The sequence below is a fragment of the Mirounga angustirostris genome, unplaced genomic scaffold (assembly GCF_029215605.1).
Source record: "Mirounga angustirostris isolate CCGP_5_RB_7025 unplaced genomic scaffold, mMirAng1.0.hap1 SCAF_3, whole genome shotgun sequence".
Classification (NCBI taxonomy): Eukaryota; Metazoa; Chordata; class Mammalia; order Carnivora; family Phocidae; genus Mirounga; species Mirounga angustirostris.
In genome coordinates, this window is record NW_026991711.1 from 94,382,346 (window position 1) to 94,403,444 (window position 21,099).

The 21,099-nt window shown below is 36.4% G+C and overlaps 1 protein-coding gene across 6 annotated transcripts in view; it reads right to left on the reverse strand.

The window, feature by feature from the left end:
* Window positions 1-21,099, reverse strand: part of PTPN4 (protein tyrosine phosphatase non-receptor type 4) — a 233,895-nt gene that overhangs the window by 8,553 nt on the left and 204,243 nt on the right. For all 6 annotated transcript variants that reach the window (XM_045869013.3, XM_064586413.1, XM_045869010.3 and 3 more), the window contains 8 exons: window positions 20,820-20,976; window positions 17,027-17,193; window positions 15,652-15,742; window positions 15,507-15,568; window positions 12,355-12,501; window positions 10,429-10,557; window positions 7,944-8,092; window positions 6,090-6,225 (listed from right to left, as the gene is read on the reverse strand). In XM_045869013.3, coding sequence (XP_045724969.1) covers window positions 6,090-6,225; window positions 7,944-8,092; window positions 10,429-10,557; window positions 12,355-12,501; window positions 15,507-15,568; window positions 15,652-15,742; window positions 17,027-17,193; window positions 20,820-20,976 — 1,038 coding nt within the window. The remainder of the gene's footprint in view (window positions 1-6,089; window positions 6,226-7,943; window positions 8,093-10,428; window positions 10,558-12,354; window positions 12,502-15,506; window positions 15,569-15,651; window positions 15,743-17,026; window positions 17,194-20,819; window positions 20,977-21,099) is intronic.

Sequence of the window (21,099 nt, forward strand, 5' to 3'; positions counted from 1 at the left end):
GACTGAGCCACCCAGGCATCCCCAAGAATATCTTGTTCAGTCAAAAAGCATGGCAGAGAAAAATGCACACAATGTATTCTCTTTATAAAAGAAAAGGGGGGAGGGATACAAATGTCTACGTTTCTCAATATATAGGTCACAAAAAAGGGAAGGACAAATCATTAAAACATGATTTCTTATAAAGGGACAGGGGAATAGAGTACAGGAGCGGGGTACAGACTAGACTTCATTGAATATACTTCCTTCTTTTACAGATTTTACTTTGGAACCACATAAATATATCCCATAATTAGAACATTTAAAAAATCTCTAAGTTGAAAATAACATGAAACAAATCAATGTGTCTATCTAGTTGACAGCATAACCACACAGAGAGGAACTATTTCAAGGGACTTTGTAACAGTAATACGAGTATCTCAAAGAATATACCCAAAAAGTGGAAAAAACTGAAAATTCTTTTTAGGAACTATTTTGTCAGTGGCAGTAGTGTTCTTTTTGTTATTCTGAGACTGTTATGTCATGTGTAATAAAACAAATGACTATTTGTGACAGTCTAAATCTTTCATTGCTGGTCTTGTAGAGAACCATTTATTCTTATTAAAGATGAATGGGTATAAGATGTAAAGTAGACCACATTAAGTAAAAACACTGTGGTCCTAAATTTGTATTGGAAGCATCAGTATCAACTCCTAAGTTTGTTTTCTTAACTCTGGCAATTGAAGATTTCTAGAGACAAATACTAACACCAACTGAACAGCAATAAAACCACCTACTTCTCAGAAGGTGGTTTCTAAAATAATTTCTCAAAACAAAATAAACAAAAACCCATTACTTTCTGGGGGGAATTATGGATTCTAAAACTGGAGGGGAGGGGGAGTATAAGCTGGGGCCTGGATATCGTCACTACTAGCAAAGAAGCTATCCATTACTAGGGTCTTGACAAAAAAACATTAGGAGCCAGGCTGAATAGGTTCCTGCTGGCCCAAAAATGGGACAGTTTAGGCATCATTAAAAAAAAGTAACTACAGTGGGTTGAAACATATCACATATGTTTAAATCCATGATTTCAGAATAATACCAAACAAAAGTATGAGGTCATCATTGGAAGAGGCAAGTGAACCAACTCATTATACTGAAAACTTATAAAGGGGAAGCATTAAGTGTTTATCTTGCTTTTCCTATACTGCCTGTATATACCACTGGTTAACCAATAGCTGATGAAAAGTTTCTCTTTAAAGAAGGAATAATAGACTATCACCACTCTTCAAGACCCATAAGTTAATAATGTAGGCACTCATCACCCAAGGCTACTAACATCATAAAAAGAAAGACAACCAGACATTAAGTGCCTTTTGAAAGAACGGAATATCACCTAATTTGTTCAAGTCTATAGATCCATTTACCACTTTTAGGAAATACAGAGAATACTCGGTTTGTTCATCAAATAAACTGCAAGAAAAAGAAAGAGACACAGGAAGAAGTGATAGTTTAAAAGAGATTTAGGAGACATAAACCAATCAAAATTTGTGAATTGTATCTGAATTCTGATTTTATACAAATGGTAAAAAAAAAAAAAAAAAAAACCCAAAACTCATTATGTATGATATAATCCAACAATTTGATTTCTAGGTATACATATACAAAAAAATTGAAAACAAGATCTCAAAGAGACATCCATACATCCAGGATCATAGCAGCATTATTTACAATAACCAAAGCGTGGAAACAACCCAAATGTCCATTGGCAAATGAAAGGATAAATAAAATGTGGTGTATACACAATGAAGTATTTTTCAGCCTTAAGAGAAAGGAAATTCTTCCACATGCTACAAAATGGATGAACCTTGAGAATATTAAGCTGAGGTAAGCCAGTCACAAAAAAGCAAAAACTGTACGAATCTACTTATATGAGGCACCTAGAGTAGTCAAATTCATAGAAACAGAAAGTAGAATGCTGGTTGCCAGGGGCTGGGAGGAGAGGGATAATGGAGAGTTGTTTAATGGGTATAGAGTTTTAGTTTTTCAAGATGAAAAAGTGCTAGAGATAGGATGCCCAACAGTGTGAATACACTTAACATTACTGAACTGTATACTTAAAAATGGTTAAGATGGTACATTTTATGTTGCGTATTTTACTATAATTAAAAATGCATTATGTGTGAATATAGATACAAAAACCTCAAGAAAATACTAGCAATTCAAATCAAGCATCATATATAAAAAAGAACTGTACACCATGTCCAAGTAAGATTTACCCCAGGAATGCAGGTTAGTTTAACATCGAAATCAATATAATATATAACATTGATAGAATAAAAGACGAAAACCACATGATCATTTCAATAGATATAGAACAAGCATTTGACAAAACTGGACACCCTTCATGATGAAAACACTCAACAAACTTGTAAAAGAGGGAACTTCCTCAACCTGATAAAAGGTCCGCCTAACAAGATACTTAGTAAGTGAAAAGCTGAAAGCTATCTCCCTAAGACCAGGAACAAGACAAGGATGTCTGGTTTTACCACTTTATTTAACATAGTAGTGGAGGTTTTAGCCAGGTACTTGAGTAAAAAAAAAAAAAAAAGAAAAGGAAAAGAAAAGAAAGGCATCTAAACTGGGAAGGAAAAAGTAAACTACATTTGCAGATAACATCTTGTATATAGAAAATCCTAAGGAGTCCACTTTCACAAATAAAAAACTATTAGAGTTAATAAATGATTTCAGCAAGGCTGCAGCATACATAAGCAACATACAAATCAATTTTATTTCTATACCCAAGCAATGTATACTCCAAAAATGAAATTAAGAAAACATTTTCCCTTAAAATAGCACCAAAAAGACTAAAAAACTTAAGAATAAATTTGACAAAAGTGCAAGTCTTGCACACTGAAAACTATAACACATCACTCAAAAAAATTAAAGACATAAATAAATGGAAAGACATTTTGTGTTCTTGGTTTGGAAGATGAAATATCATTAAGATGGCAGCACTCTCCAAAAATGGTAGATAGATTTAATGCAATCCATATCTTGCTTTTTTTGCAGAGAGAACAAACTAATTCTAAAATTCATATGGAAATGCAAGGGACGCTGAATAGCTAAAAGAGTCTTGAAAAAGAGGAACACAGTTGGGAGAATCACATTTCCTGACTTCAAATTTTATTACAAAACTACAGTAATCAAGGCAGTATGGTACTAGTATAAGAAAAGGCATACAAATCAACGGAAGAGTTGAAAGTCCAGGAATAAACCCTTACATTTGTGGTCAACGGATTTTTGACAAGGGGCACAGAGACACGACAGAACAGTCTTTTCAACAAATGGAGCTGAGACAACTGGATATCCACATGGAGAAGAATAAAATTGGAACCCTACCTCAAACTGTATGTAAAAATTAACTCAAAATAAATCAGACATATGTAAGTGACAGACTATAAAACTCTTGCAAGAAAACAGAGGAATAAACCTTTGCGACCTTGAGTTTAGGCAATGATTTCTTAGCTATGACACCAAAAGCATTATGTGATTAAAAAAAATATATGAACTAGACTTCATCAAAATTAAAAGCTTCTGTGCTACAAATGACATAATCAAGAAAGTGAAAGAACAGCATGGAAGCAAACATTTCCAAAACAGAGATCTATAAGACACTTTTATTCGGAGAATATAAAGAAGTCTTATAAGTCAACAATAAAAGGACAAAAAAACCCAAACTGAACATAGGGCAAGGGGCACCTGGCTGGCTCAGCTGGTAGAATGTGCAACTCTTGATCTCGGAGTCTGTAAGGTTGCGCCCCACATTGGGTATAGAGATTACCTGAAATCTTTAAAGAAAAGAGCCAAAGACTTGGACAGTTCTCAAAAGATATACAGATAAATGGCCAATAAACACATGAAAAAATGCTTGATATCATTAGTTATCAGGAAAATGCAAATCAAAACCATAACAAGATACCACTTTATGTTCAGTAGGATGGGTAAAATAGAAAAAAGACAGGGGTGCCTGCCCGGCTCAGTCAGTGGAACATGTGACTCTTGATCTCTGGGTTGTGAGTTCAAGTCCCATGTTGGTGTAGAGATTAATTAGAGTTAAAAAAAAAAAAAAGATAACACGTGTTGACAATAACGTGGAGAAAATGGAACCCTCATACACTGTCAGTGGAATAGCCACTTTGGAAACAGTCTGGCAGTTCCTCAAAAGTTTTAACAGAGTTACCATATGACCCAGCAATTCCTTTTCTGGATATATACCCAAGAAAAATGAAAACATATTCACATAAAAACATATACACAAATGTTTATGGTACCATTATTCATAATAATAAAGAAGCTGAAATGATCTAAATGCCCATGAATAGATGAATGGATAAATAAAATATGGTATATTCATACAATGGAGTATTATTCAGCAGACCCTCCCCAAAAGAGAGAGAGAGAGAGAGAAATGAAGTACTGATACATGCTACAGAATGGATAAATCTTTAAATATTATGTTAATTAAGGAAGCCAATTACATAAAAGACCAAATTATATGATTTCATGCATATGAAAGGTCCCGAATAGGTAAACCTACAGAGACTGAAAGTAGATTAGTGGTTGCTTCAGGGACGGGTGGAGGGGAGGTTGGAGACCGTATGAAGGAAAATAGGTATGGGGTTTCTTTTTGAGGTGATGAAATGTTCTAAAATTAGATAGCAATGATGGCCGCAAAACTCTGTGATATACTAAAAACGACTGAACTGTACACTTTAAAAGGGTGAATTTTGTGGTATGTGAATTATATTTCAATAAAGCTGTTCTAAAATAAAAAAACAACTTATATGAGACAAATGGAAATTTGACTATAGGTTATTTGGTAATATTAAGAAATTACTGTTAATTATACTTACATGTGATGATGGTATTATGATTTTGTTTACAAGAAAAACCACTCATCTTTGAGAGATACACACTGAAATATTTATAGACAAAATAATCTGATGTCTAGGATTTGCTTCAAATACCAGGAAAGTAGGTGACAGTATAGATGAAACAATATGGCACATGTTGTTGGGTCTCAGTACTCAACACAGTGTTCATTTTATTGTATTGTCTACTCTTGCATATGTTTGAAATTTTCTATAATTAAAAGCTAAAAAAAATGACACGCATTTATTAGATCATATAAGTTAATTCATTTCAGTAACCTTAGTGCCATCAACAATGCTAACATTTCACCATGGCTTAATATAAAAAATAATCTTAACATTAAAATTCCATGATTCCTTTTTTTTTTTTTTAAAGACTTTATTTATTTGTCAGAGAGAGAGAAGAGAGAGAGAGCAAGCACAAGCAAGGGGGGCTGCAGGCAGAGGGAGAGGGAGAAGCAGGCTCCCTCCTGAGCAGGGAGCCCAATGCGGGACTCGATCCCAGGACCCTGGGATCATGACCTGAGCCGAAGGCAGACGCTTAACCAACTGAGCCACCCAGGCGTCCCTCCATGATTCCTCTTTTGATTCCAGGAATATAATTTAGAGTCTGTGTAGAATACAATAAGCTAGTAGCTTAATTTCCATGACTTTTGTTGTTGTTGCAATTCAAGTTCTTATGTTAAAAGAAGGTGATTTTCACCACAGCTGTTTTATCAAGAACTGGTCTACCAAGATTCTCCAGTTCAGGGATGCTATTGTTCTTGGCATCCCACCTGACTAACAGAGGGAAAGTTCCTCTGTACCTCTTCAAGCACTCAAGAATTCACATGATAAGGTGGTACTAACAGTTTCTGTAAAAGACCAGTTAGTAAATATTTTAGGTTTTGCAAATAATATGGTGCCTGTTACAACTTCTCTACTCTGGTATTTTAGGGTGACAGCAGTCATAGACAATATGTAAACAAATGGGCATGGCTATATTCCAATAAAACTTTATTTACAAAAACAAGTAGCAGGCCAGATTTGGCTTACAGGCAGTATTTGTCAACCCCTGTGCTAGGGGCTATTGGCTCCTGTCAGGGAATTAAAAAGATAAAAATATGGTTTGCCATATACATTGGAAACAAAAATCATCATGTTGAGAACACACATATGTACATGAAGTGCAATACTTACAGGTGTTTGGATCATCATGGCTCGTTGATCTCTCATTGTTCTTACAATGTCTAGTGGATAAACTGGTTGATTGCATTCAATGAGACACATGGCTGTTTCCATAGTAATAAGAACCCCAGTTCTTCCAATTCCAGCACTGAAAGAGATAAATAAGAGGCAGTCTCATTGATAGTATTCTGTTAAACTTCTTGTGGCTTCTGTGCAGTAAATAAAAGTACTGAAATATAATACAATAGAAGAATAATTTGATTTTAATTAAAAGCTTTATATTACAAAAGTAGAAAGCCAACTAAAAAATACTTTGAAAACTGAAAAACATTTCACACTTAATACAGATTAAATGGTTTGTATCTACTCCTCCCCCACTGTTAGTTGTAAAAATGTTACTTTAAAAGAGTTACATTTCAGTTTTTAAAATCTGAACACAGTATATAAGCTTACTGGAGCAGCCTCCCTTTAAAATGCAAACTAACGGGGCACCTGGGTGGCTCAGTTGTGTGGCTGACTTCAGCTCTGGTTATGATATCGGGGTCCTGGGATGTAGCACCACGTTGGGCTCGCCGCTCAGTGGGGAGTCTGCTTGTCCCTCTGCCCCTCCCCCCCCGCTTGTACTCTCTCTCTCTCTCTCAAATAAAGTCTTAAAAAAAATGTAATAAAATTCAGGATGCCGGGGTGGCTCAGTCGGTTAAGCATCTGCCTTTGGCTCAGGTCATGATCCCAGGGTCCTTGGATGGAGTCCCACATCGGGCTCCCTGCTCAGTGGGGAGCCTGTTCTCCCTCTGCCTGCTACTCACCCTGCTTGTGCTCTCTCTCCCTCTGACAAATAAATAAGTAAAATCTTAAAAAGTAAAATACAAAATAACAAAATTACAATAAATCATTAACAAATGCAAAAAGACAACAATATTTTCCACACTCAAATTGGTTTTTAAAACCAAATTTAATTTTTATTAAATTTTGGAATTGGGATAGTCAAGAACAACTTTTTGAAGTATTCTCTGTGAATATAATAGCTATAGCAGCTGTTGGGGATTTAGGATATGAAATGACCAAATGTGTTCATCAATCCTGCCATGTTGCCTCTCAGACATTTGGTCTACAATCTGTTTTGATGATCTGAAAGTCTGCTCTGAAAAAAGTGCTGGAAAGTGTAAGGATGAGGAGATACCTTTATTGCGGAGATACCTTTATTTATTTATTCAGAGGACTTAACACAGCTTATGAATAAATCACTTTAATAACAGAAGTGGCTAGGATAAGGAGAAGATAATTCATTTTCCTAATCTGGGTCTATGGCAGTGAAGGCTGGAGTCCCTGTATTTGGCCCTTCAGAAGGCAGAATGGGGCCCGAGTATGAAAGGAAGAAAAGGGTAGCCTACCACTGTTCACCTGGAGCTCTTGGGAGTAGCATATCCTCTGATGGTATTGGGTAGGGCCACTCTGAGAGAGGGGAGAGTACTTAACAAATGTCCTGGGAGGGGCCACAGGGCGGGAAAGAGTACACTGCTGGGAGGAGGAAATCTAAACCCTTAGGCTGCAACTGAATGCCTAGTATACTGGATTTCATCAAATCTAAGATACCATCCATTGTAAGACACCCAATGTCTGAGATGTTAAACTATGAAAAAGACAAGCTTCTAAGAATCAATCAAGTATTATTTTTACTTCTTATGATAAAGATTCTGACAATCATATGTTGGAACATATCCTTTGCCTTCCAGCTTCAGATCATAGTTGTGGGTTCGGTCTAATTACCACAGTGACGATAACAACTTAAAGACAAAATAAAATACACATTCCCTTTTAAAAGTGACTTATCAGGTCAACTATTCAATCATAAAAGACAGAAAATACCTGCAATGAACAACAATAGGTTCTTCCTTGCCAGCCCTCTTATTTCGTACATGACAAACAAAATCCAGAAAGTCACTTGAATCATCAGGAACTCCATGGTCAGGCCAGGCTATGTACTGGATCTGAGTGAGTTGACGACTCTCATTTTTCTAAGTGTAAATGAAAAATTATGCACCTTAACTTAGGAATTATCTTTAAAATATAAATATTTGTGTCATTTTAATTTTAGAAGAAAAGCAAAAGAAACTATTCTCACCCCCAAAAAAGTAATGTAAATTCAATAAAACCCAAAATTTCAATGAAAAAGAAAGAAACCATTTTACAGAAACAGTTGTATCCTTTAAGTATCGGCTACTTGGATCACTATTCTTGTTACTCAATTTCTGCATTTATATTTTTCAGATGACAAATAAATAGGCAAAAACAAATTAAGATACAGAGAAATGTTTAAAGAAAACTAAAAAAGTGTTAGGTGAGCACAAATGGTAGGGGAAAAAATTTTTTAATAAGCAAAGTTGGGCTAATTCTGAAAAAACACAAGTGAAATAATGGAAATTAGGAAAATAAAATCTCAAAATAAATGTAGATTAAAAACCAGAGATCACAAAAACACAAAGTCCAGTCAGGGTTTAATTCTTTTTTTGGGAGCCAAGAGTCAGTAAAATGGAGAAAGGTATTATTATTGGATTTATACATCTTGGTTTAAATATTGACTCTGCTGGTTAAGGCACTTAACATTTCAGAGCCTTACTTTCTTCAACTGAAAAATAAAGTAACATCTATACCTCACAGGGATAGTCTTGTGTTGAAAGGATTCTATGAGAGGACCTTTAAATCACCCAATCAGCTGTTTGCAATCATACTCTCAAAAACTGGTAGCTATGGCCATTCAACACTATGAAATCTGGTTATTGTCATTTACATTAAAGGGGGCTTCCAGAAAAGACCATTAAAGTACAAGGTAATTAAGAAAAGGACTAATGAACGAATTCCCAAAGAGACCTCAGTATAACTTGATAACTAGTTTTTCAGAATCCTGTGAAATGGATTGAAGGTATTTAATACAGACTACCTTTGATTATTATTGTTAACAAAATTTAATGGTACCAAAAATTATAAGAATGGGTAATGTAAAATGGGTATTATGTTCTGGGGTATGTGTGTCAGTCCATCCATCCATGTATGTATGTATCTGGTATATAAGCAAATGTATTTTCCCAATTATATTTGTCTCAAACTTTAAAAACTAATTTGTGTCTTGTCATAGTTCTGAGGTGCTCAAGGTTTGCAAAGAAAAGCCACTGTAAGTTTATAAACTGCCATGGGTAACTTATAGGTGGAGCATAAAGAGATTATGCTGAAGATATAAATATTATTTTATATGGCCAATATACAGCCTTTCATACCCATTTGGGAAAATGAAGAAATATCTTATTGACTTACCTTGTTAAATTGGACCAGGAGCTACACAAGCCCTAAATCGATTCTAATGCAATCTCTAGTTCATAAGATTTTGAAAATTTAATTTTTTATTTCTTGTAACTTAGCTTTATTCAATACCAGATTCCTTTATTATAAATCCCCACAACTTCTGGCTCCTTCCCTTTAAGTCAGTAAAGCTCTGTCTTGCTGGGCTCCTTTATTCATATTCAGGGAGGTGGAGGGGGATGGGGTGGAGGATTTGAAGCTTTCATTTTCAAAAGGCTTAACCACTGATGGGATAGGCATGGGTATTCAAAGCCTGTGCTATTTGTTCTTCTCTAGCAATTGCTTTTTTCTTCTTCTAGCCCCCTTCAAAACCAAAGATGCCTACAGGGGAATATCTAGCTGCAGGCAGTGAAAGTGGGGTGTACTATCTTTAACAGCCTGACTAGACTGGCAACATGCCATGCTCTACACTCATCTTCCAATTGAGTTACTGAGCCATCATTTACTAATCAGTTTCCATTTCTGGCTCTGGATTTGGAAGCCAAAGAGGAATGACCCAGGTGGTAGTAGGAACTAGCAATTACACAAAGCTATAATCTGTCTACTGTCAGAGGATCCTGCCTACAATCTTTTCTTCTTAATACTGGGGAGACTGAAATTGCACTCCTTCACCCTTTTACAAAAAGGATAATAATTTGATAGCTCTCAATTATTCTTTGTATTTCCACAGATGTACTCAAATACTTTATTGATATTACTGGCAGGAAGAAATCAAATACAACCATGGCATAATTTTTATGAAGAGGCAAAATATTAAGAATAATAACTATTATTTACTAGAATCTTTTTTTACTGACCATATTTACTTAGAGAAATTGAAGATACATTTAATATAGTAGGAGAATATACTTCATAAGATTTCAAAGAGTTCCAATGAAACAAATTCAGGAATTTTTAAATATTATTTCCTAGTAACCAGGACTCAACATATTTTCAGCTTTCAAAGTTTTTACCTTGAACATAACCGTTCTACTGAGTGGATATCCTGCCTTCCTACCTCTTGGTTAAATAGTGTCATCTTCCTGAAGATATATGCTGTGTTTCCTTCTTCTGAGTGGCAGGTGACTTGATAGCATCCATAGGATGAACTTCCTGTGGGTTCTGGCCAATACTGGTGACACTTAACCTGACATCAATAGATTTAAGAAAAATATATAATTAGGTTCTCCAATTTTAAAATGTTTTAATTTTTAAAAACTTTCAAGCCTACAGAAAAGTTACAAGAGTAATCTGATGAGCCCTCATATATCCTTCACCTAGATCTGCCAACTATTAAAATTTCTTCATCATTCTTTTCTCTTTGTAATAATAATCTGTTTGGCTGTATTTTGAGACTGCAAATATCCTGTTTATTACAAGTTTTCACCCAATGTTTTACCATTCTTGATTAATTCTTGCCTGAATCATTTACTACTATGAGAGTGGCAAAATGGTGCACTAAACTCGGTATTTTTAGATTTAAGTTAACAATGAGAAAGAATCTCTAACTAAAATGCCAATCTATTTTCATAATTAGGATATTAAAAAAACAGCTTTACTCTCATATAATTCACATACAATTTACCCATTTAAAGAACATAATTCAATTGCTTTTAGAACTGTGCAACCATCAGCACAATCACTTTTAGAACATTTTTTCACTCCCCAAAGAAGTCCCATACCCATTAATAATCACTGTGTGTTCCTCTATCCCAACCCCTTCTCTCACTCTGGACCTAGGCAACCATTAATCCATTTCCTGTCCTCTATGAACTTGCCTACTCTGGACATTTCAGGTAATGGAATCACATAGTGTGTGGTCTTTGGTGACTGCCTTTGTTCACTTAGCATAATATTTTCTAAGGTTCACCCATGTTGTAGCATGGACCATTTCTTCATTTCTTTTTACTGCCAAATGATATACAACTGTATGATAACACCACATTTTATTTGTTATATTTGGATTGTTTCCACTTTTTGGTGATTACGAATAATGCTGCTATGAACATCTATGCACAAGTTCTTGTGTAGACATATGTTTTCATTTCTCCTGGGTATACCAAGGAGTGAAACTACTGAGTTATTAACTCTATGTTTAGCCTTTTGAGAAACTGACACTGTTTTCCATCATTTTACAAATCTAGCAGCAGTATAGGAGGGTTCCATTTTCTCCACATCATTGTCAACACTTAGTATTATCTGTCATTTTTATTTTAGCCATCCTACTGGATATGAAGTGCTACCTCTTTGTGTATGTGTGTGTGTGTGTTTAAGATTTTATTTATTTATTTGTCAGAGAGAGAGAGAGAGAAAGACAGCACAAGCCGGGGGAGCAGCAGGCAGAGGGAGAGGGAGAAGCAGGCTTCCTGCTGAGCAAGGAGCCTAACGCAGGACTCAATCCCAGGACCCCAGGATCATAACCTGAGCCGAAGGCAGATGCTTAACTGACCTAGCCACCCAGGCATCCCTCTCTTTGTGGTTTTGATTTTGCATTTCCATGGTGACTAATAATGCTGAGCATCTTTTTATGACATTACTGGCCATTTAAATATCTTCTTTCAAGAAACATCTACTCAGGTTCGGCCATTTTTAAATTGGGTATTTACCATTTCATTGTTGAGTTACAGGAGTTCTTTATATATTCCACATCAAATCCCTTATCAGATACATGTTAATTCATTTAGATAATGACTGATAATAATAGTGGCTAACACTTATATAGCACATTTATTATGTGTTAGTCACTATGATTTTAATAACACAAGAAAGAAAGGTTAAAGGTTACAAAAAAGACTAAATCAATGTGAATATTTTGACGATATATGCAATGTAAGTTGAAAAAAGCCCAAGCAAAAAAAAAAAAAGAAAGAAAGAAAAGAAAAGAAAAGAAAAGAAAAGAAAAGAAAAAAGCCCAAGCAATTTGTAAGATTCAAGTATGACTTACTCTGCCACGTTCAACTTGTGTAGTCAACATTACAACCATAGAGGAGCCTTGTTCCCAAGTCATCTGCCAAAAATCTGTACAAGTGTGTGGTAATGGCCCTTGACAAGCAATATACTGATTTATAATGCTAGAAGAAGGTATTTCCATCTAAAAAAGCAAAGGACACAAAACTCAAGTGTTTTACATTATTACTTTTTGCTATGATCAAGTATATGAAAATCATCCATGAAATAACAACTGAATACAACTAATCTCAAATAAACAGCAAAGTCAGTAAAATAAGCCTTTACCAATAATATCTTTAAAAAAAAGAAGAGAGGGAAACAAACCGTGAGAGACTTTTTTTTTTTTTTAAAAGATTTTATTTATTTGACAGAGACAGCCAGAGAGGGGACACAAGCAGGGGGTAGTGGGAGAGGGAGAAGCAGGCTTCCCGGGGAGCAGGGAGCCCAATGTGGGGCTCAATCCCAGGACCCTGGGGATCATGACCTGAGCCGAAGACAGACGCTTAATGACTGAGCCACCCAGGTGCCCCAGTAAGAGACTCTTTTTGTTTTCCCCAATAAGAGACTCTTTTTTTTTTTTTTAAAGATTTTATTTATTTATTCATGACAGAGAGAGAGAGAGAGGCAGAGGGAGAAGCAGGCTCCCAAGGAGCAGGGAGCCCGATGCGGGACTCGATCCCAGGACCCTGAGATCATGACCTGAGCCGTAGGCAGACGCTTAACCATCTGAGTCACCCAGGCACCCCAATAAGAGACTCTTAATGATAGAGAACTGAGAGTCAATGGAGGGAGGTGGGTGTGGGAGGGGCTAAATGAGTGATGGGTATTAAGGAGGGCACTTATTATAATGAGCACTGGGTGTTGTAGGTAAGTGATGAATCACTAAATTCTACTCCTGAAACCAGTATTATACTATATGTTAACTAACTAGAATTTAAATAAAAATTTGAAAAAGAAGAAAAATCCCAAATCTTTATTAATAATTTCTTTATCTGAAGAAATTTCTTAGTAGTTATACATATTTATCTTTTAATTACTGGAAACAGAAATTTAAATATTTTCCAAAGTACTCTTACAGGTTTAAGAGAAGCTTTACAGAAAACCCTGTTTTAGAGGCAGAGACTTGATACAGAGATAAAAATACTTGTCTCTAAACAGCTTATTGGTAAAATTTGCAAGGAGCAAATATTCTGCCATTTGTTTTAGTTCAGACTTAACGAATAATGTATAATATATAATACATACATACATATGAAAAGATAGTAGAAAATATTTTAAATTCACTATTTTCAGGAAGAGTAAGATCATGAGTATTTGGGAAAGATGAGTCATCATCCTACTACATTTTGAGACTTAATGAAAAAAGAAGAAAAGTGACACATGCACCATGGCACTGGAAGACTACCAAAGGGTGAACAGAGAAAAACGTCTCTCTTCCTATCCCAGCTTCCGGTTCACACCCAGGAAAGAATCCTTTTTTCTAATTTCTAATATATCCTTTCAGAGATACTCTATATACAACACACAAATGTAGATGCAAAATTCTGTTTTCTGTAAAACATAAAAGGTAGCTTATAATGTTGTTCTGCACCTTGTTTCTCTTTTTCCACTTTATCTTTGAGATGTCAGATTTTATTTTTTTAATGGCTCTGCATATACCGTAATTTATTTAACAAACACTTAAGTTGCTGGTAATCTATTTGCTACCATAAACAAAGCTGCACTGAATACTTTTGTAAACTCAACATTTTTGTTAGTTACCTTTCTGAAGAGGTTGCACCTATTTATACTTCCATCAACAATGTATGAGGAATTCTTGTTCCGCGATAGTCTCCTTAATATACTGATAATCCCTCATCCACAATTCTGAAACTCCCAGTGCTGTGAAGTGTAAGTCTGTCCTTTTTTGGGTACACCTGACCTCATCTGGACTCATCTGACAGCAATATCTGGCTAATCTAAGACTACTTATAATCTTTATAAGTCCCATTCAATGGAAGTATCAATAGTTTGCTGAGTATCAATACACTGATTACAGGGTAATGTCTCATAGTCTGCTAGGGATGTTACTTACTACAGTCTATGGTGCAGGCACTGAATAATTAAAAAAAAAAAAAATCCAAAAAATTCTGAATCCTAAAGTGTATTTGACTCCAAGATTTCAGATAAAGGATACAGACTTATAAATGATATTATCACTCTCTTTGATATTTCAAGTCTAATAAGTGAAAAATAGTAATTCCTTCCAGTTTTGATTTGCACTTTTCTTTTTGTGAATTTAGACAAGAGTCTAAACTTTAGAAAAGTCTTTCCCTTTCTGAGATTTTAAGCCATTCTCATAGATTTCCTCCAAGTACTCTCATGATTCCATTTTTTAACATTTATATTTTGATATATCTAAAATATGTTACATCAAGAGTGAGTAGGTGAAGTCTTTATAGATAAATGATATGAAACATGGATCTGTTTCAAAACAATCTAGACAATTGTTGAGCTGAGTGATGTATATATGAAGGTTCATTTTACTTTTCTTCTACTTTTGTATGTTTGAAATTTTCTACATAACAGAGTTAAGAAAAGAAGTTAGTAATCCTTTTAATCCCAATAGAAGGGAAGGAAAACGTCCTTACAATGATATATTCTAGATTATATCTAGATATATTACTCAACTCATTCACTAGATAATCTATTTTTATCCTTCAATGATTTAAAAGGCCATTTCTACCATAAACAAAAGTCTAGCCATTATTTCAGCTTATTCTATTCCACTGCTCTATGAATATGCTAATATGCCAGTACCAAACTTTTTTTTTTTTTAAGATTTTATTTATTTATTTGAGACAGAGAGAATGAGAGAGAGAGAGCACATGAGAGGGGGGAGGGTCAGAGGGAGAAGCAGGCTCCTCGCTGAGCAGGGAGCCCGATGCGGGACTCGATCCCGGGACTCCAGGATCATGACCTGAGCCGAAGGCAGTCGCTTAACCAACTGAGCCACCCAGGCGCCCCAAACTATTTTTTTAACATTAATTTTATACTCTTTTTCAATATCTGAAAGTGTTAATATTTTCTCAAGGTTAAAAGGAACCTCAAAGTTTATGGTGGTCCCTCTTATTCCCAATGACAAAGGCATAATAAAAATAAACTTACATTTATATAATTTGCATTGATATAGTCTTCATTACCCTTTAAAATGACCCGTGTAGCATCATCTGAAAAAAATTTAAAAGAAAGAATGTTTTGAAAGTTAGGCTAAAAAGATTAAACTTAACAAACAGAGATGGTAGATACTTACAAGGCGAAATATCTCTGTATCTATTTTTGGAAATATTTTGAGGTAATTTGGCACAAGACATTGTCATTCCAGGTTTTTTCCGATATAGTTGCTAAAAAAAAAAAAAAAAAAAAGGAGGGGGTATAAGAAGAGTCCAGCAAGCCATTAAGAGATTCTGTTTTGTTTTTCAGGATTATTATTATTTTTTTATTTTTTTAAAGATTTTATTTATTTGACAGAGACAGACTCAGCGGGAGAGGGAACACAAGCTGGGGGAGTGGGGGGAGGGAGAAGCAGGCTTCCCACACAGCAGGGAGCCCAATGCAGTGCTCCATGCCAGGACTCTGGGATCATGACCTGAGCCTACCAAGGCAGACACTTAACGCTTAAGGACTGAGCCACCCAGGAGCCCCTGCAGGATTATTTCTATGCTAACAACAAACAGGTTTTTTCCTTAGGGTACCTCATCCATACAGTGATGTACCTTAGGCTAGTAGGATATTGAAACAAATTCGCAAAGCTGAATTCTGCACAATTTCTGACATGAATTATATATTGTATTTTTTTAAATGATAAAACATTGAAAATAATTTTGCTTACAGAAAAGTAACTGAAGTTATGAATAGCAAATCTGCAGAGAACATTTAGCTCTCATTTAATTTGAGAGGTTTAAACAGTATATGAACCAAGAACAACTTTTTTTTTCTTTTTAAAGATTTTATTTATTTATTTATTAGAGAGAGAGAGAGCACAAGCAGGGGGAGCGGCAGGCAGAGGAAGAGGGAGAAGCAGTCTCCCCAACGAGCAGAGCCGGACTTGGGGCTCAATTTCAGACCCTGGGATCATGACCTGAGCCGAACGTGGATGCTTAACCAACTGAGCCACCCATGCGCCCGAAACGGAAAAACTGACATGCCCTAAATGATTTACAGTCACAAATGTTTTATAGTCACTTATCAATAGCACATACTTTAGAGCAACAACTATTAATGATGACCAACTAGACAGACAAAAATTAGAGAAGGATAAAATATGACAAGGAACAAAAGTTATTTTCCTTTAACTCAGGATTTTTAGCTCTACCACCATAGCCTATCTTCATCTGCCACCTTTCATAAAAATAGCTATTGAATTACAGAAAAAAATTTAGTTTGATGACATATGCATAAAATCTCCTTATTCCTCTCTTTTAAAAAGATATCTATTTATGTAACTACAGCTAGTATTTTGGGAGCAATGTTTAAAACTGTGTATTTTAGAACACTTTTTTTATGTCAAATATTTCACAGAATACCATTTCAGTTTATAAATTATAAATGATAAATTAGGCAGTTAAGAGACCATGAAATTAATTAGAAAATATGGCCCAACATCCTTTCCATGCAGTATTACTTACATCAAATTGTGTCAGGACTGTTCCAGTGATAAGTCCCTCGGCTAGCTGGATCATTGACTCCCGCAGCGAATGGTCATCCTGATGGACGCTATCTAGTGGGGCTTTCTCCGGAATGTACTGGAAGTCTGGCTCATTTTCTAGCTTTTCTTCCACTACATCATATACAGCTAAAAAAAAAAAACAAAAAAGCCACACGGAAATCTTAATCAATTGGCAAAAAGAATTTACCAGATGTGTTCTTTAATTGTCTCAGGAAAAAGAATTAATCAGATCTGAGTCGGGTGTCACTGTGTAAGGGACAAAGTGGCTGTGAAGTTGAACTTTGCTGTACCTTTAGGGAAAAGAAGCGTTCTTGGCCATATTGCTGAAAATGTCTGTAACTTGAAGAGATAATTAGAAAAAGAGGAGCTGCCAAGCAGCAGCTCAGACCTGCCCTTAAACTGTCAGACCTAGAACAAAAGTAGAAACAGGGACCTATATACCATACATCCAGATATGAAAAAACACAAATAACTTGAGTAGAGTGCTAAACAAAACCTGTTCTAACCTCTTTCCTCGACACATCTACAAAACCTGGGACGCCAGAACCCATGGCCACAGTAGTATGAAGAGACCCAGACCCCAGACTCTGGCCTTACTTCTTTTCCCACCCTAAACTCCATTCTTTAACATGGGAGCCTATGAACATACGTGCGAACATACCAGCCCATATGTAAGTTTGTTCTCCACTCCTCTGCAAACTGCTGCCTCTTAGCTACCCTGTTGGCCTAGGGGTACATATACCGCGTGATCCACCCATGGGAGACTGGATCTAGGGAAAACAGCCACACAGGCCCAGGAAGTGGGATCAGAGCTACTTGGACAGAGAACTGAGGGTTGAAATGAGGTGGTCTAGAGAAGAAGGAGTGGTCACAGGTGATAGCGTGGCATGTCCTCTTGGTTCCACAAAATCCCGATCCCCACAGGTAAGGGAAAAAGCTGAGAGAGAGCCAGAGTAGAGCCAAGCTAGGGGCCTCTTTTGCCCATGCTTAAGAGGTCTGGTTCCTGTTCAGATGTGTGCACTTCTGAGAAGAATAAACTTCTGAAAAGAAGAATGAAAAGAAAAAAAAATGTGTGAATGCATTTTGTCTAAGAAGGAGATTTAAAGGAAAAAACCCAGAAAAACAAGCTGTTTGTTTTTTTGATACTTTTTGTAAATACAGTTTTAAAGTTTGATTAAGTGTTGCTTTATTTTTTATTATTTTTTTTCAAGATTTTATTTATTTATTTGAGAGAGAATGAGAGAGAGAGCACATGAGAGGGGGAGGGTCAGAGGGAGGAGCAGACTCCTTGCAGAGCAGGGAGTCCGATGCGGGACTTGATCCCGGGACTCCAGGATCATGACCTGAGCCGAAGGCAGTTGCTTAACCAACTGAGCCACCCAGGCGCCCTTAAGTGTTGCTTTAAATAAAAAGGGACACAACAGACTCATCTTAAGAAGGTTCTACCCCCAGCATGGAACTCCACACAGCCCTGAGATCATGACCTGAGCTGAAATCAAGAGTTAGACACTTAACCGACTGAGCCACCAGGCACACCCCCACAGTCCCGATTTTGACAACAAAACAACAGAAAGATCTTTTGCAAAGAAATAAGCCCTAGGTGGTTTCCCCTCCTAATTTAAAGTATAAATAAAGTGATTTGGAATTGCAAAAAGACAGGCCTTTTCCATTATATGGAGTTTTGTTCATATTCTGGCTCTGTACAAGTCATGAATTTATGAGCAGATAACTGAATGTCTTGGTGCTAAAGTGCCTTCAACTATAAAATGGGGATAATTCATCTATCTCATTGGATGCCTGTAAAGATTAAACGAGAATATACAAAACAGCCCAGGTGAAGAACTTACTATTAAGTTCCTTAGGATCTGTTATCAAGAGAAAACAGAACAAGGAAAATTGAGAGAATATTATTCTTAGTATAAAATTTAAGTTGCATTATGTGACAGAAAATGCCTAATAATGAATCACCTAAATATCAGGTCCAAATGAATGAGTTCCTTGAAAAATCAAAATAGAACATTCTGTTGAAGTCCTTTGAATTTTCTCAGAAAGCCAATTCTAGGCCATGAATGCAGAAAAACACGAAGTAGAGAAGATAAAATGAAAATGCCTGTTTGTACCTAAGAGACAAAATGAGAGTTCTGTATTTTTCTTTCTTTCTTTCTTTTTTTATAATTTTTTTTTTTTTTTTAAGATTTTATTTATTTATTTGTGAGAGAGAGAATGAGAGACAGAGAGCATGAGAGGGAGGAGGGTCAGAGGGAGAAGCAGACTCCCTGCCAAGCAGGGAGCCCGATGTGGGACTCGATCCTGGGACTCCAGGATCATGACCTGAGCCGAAGGCAGTCGCTTAACCAACTGAGCCACCCAGGCGTCCCTGTATTTTTCTTTTTTAAAGGAACTCTCTTGGAAAACTTTGCAGGGTTGGGTGTGGGGGGTAGGGAATGGGTCGATTCTAATTACATTTTACTTCCTTATGGTATATATTCAACAACTGGTAGCGAGGCATTAACCATTAATTACTCTTGTGGCTAAAACTATGATTAATGGCAAACTGTTCAGAACAAAACTAGAAGATGTGTCTAATGCTGGGATATAGGCATATGAGAACTTTTCTCAGAGGAGATTGATAAAGTGTTAACGGAAACTTGAAGCAATGCCATATGAACACTGAAGGACTGGTACTGTTAAACTGGAGAAAGGGGGAAGGTTTCTGGTAAAATCAGCTATTGTCAAAAAACTGAAGGAAGGGGGATTTAACTTGTTCTGCATAGCACAAAGGGACAGAATTAGGAACAAAGAGATTAAAAGAAGATGAATTTTTAGTTCAATTAAATGTTCAAGCTACCCAAAGGGAAAATGAGCTGCTTCAGGAGCCATTGAGTGCTGCACATTGCCAGGATGATCTTGAGGCTGTTGTAGAGGAAACTCAAGCAATCAGCAAAGGAGCTAGAGTGTATGGTATTAAGGCTTCTACAAACCTGGAACTCTGGCCCTGAATTAACAAGTCAGCTGTCCAGATAAGGAGATGACATGATTAGGCTATTGGCATTGTCTACTGCCAACAAAGACAGGATTTTTATTTTTTTTAAAGATTTTATTTATTTATTTGACAGAGAGAGACACAGCGAGAGAGGGAACACAAGCAGGGGGAGTGGGAGAGGCAGAAGCAGGCCTCCCACAGAGCAGGGAGCCCGATGCGGGGCTCGATCCCAGGACTCTGGGATCATGACCTGAGCCAAAGGCAGAGCCTTAATGACTGAGCCACCCAGGCACCACAAAGACAGGATTTTTAAAAATGCTTTAACTATAGCTTGTTACAGAGTTTTCTAAAAATGGCTCAAAACATACTCATCTATTTAAAAAGTATTTACTGCATACCTACCACTCCCAGAGCAACGAGGGAAGTGGGCGGCCATTTTAGCTATGGTAGTCAGAAGAGAAGGACTTTCTGGGGATGACATTTGAGCAGAGACCTGAATGAAGTGAGGGTATAAGTCATATCACAATCAAGGAGATTTAGGGAGAAGGAACAAAAACAAAAAAAGCCAGCACAGAACAGTGAGCAAGGCTCTGTGGAAGGCAAGGGGCCAAGAACTGAATTTTAATCCAAGTGTGAATGGAAGCCACTCTGCTTTGAGCAGGAAACTGCACGACATGATTTATGTTTTTAAAAGCCCACTCTGGTTGCTGTGTCTAGTACCAAACGCTAACGGATTATAAAAATATCCAGTGCTGCACAGAGTACTTACCATTAGGTCGAACCAGGAGTACGAGTTCCCCAGAATGTCTCTCACAGCTAGCTTTAATAAACAGGACAACTTGATCATGGGTATGTTCTGCAATGTCCCGACCATTGATCAGTACAACTTGGTCCCCTTCATTCAATCGAGGGACACAGAGGTCAGCCTGTAATGTAACATAAATAAGGTTTCAGATGTGCACATGGCTTTCTGAAAGTAAAGCACAGGAATTTATTTTTATAGATTCTACAGCAAGAGAATGAAAAGTACATAAAGAAAAGCATCCATC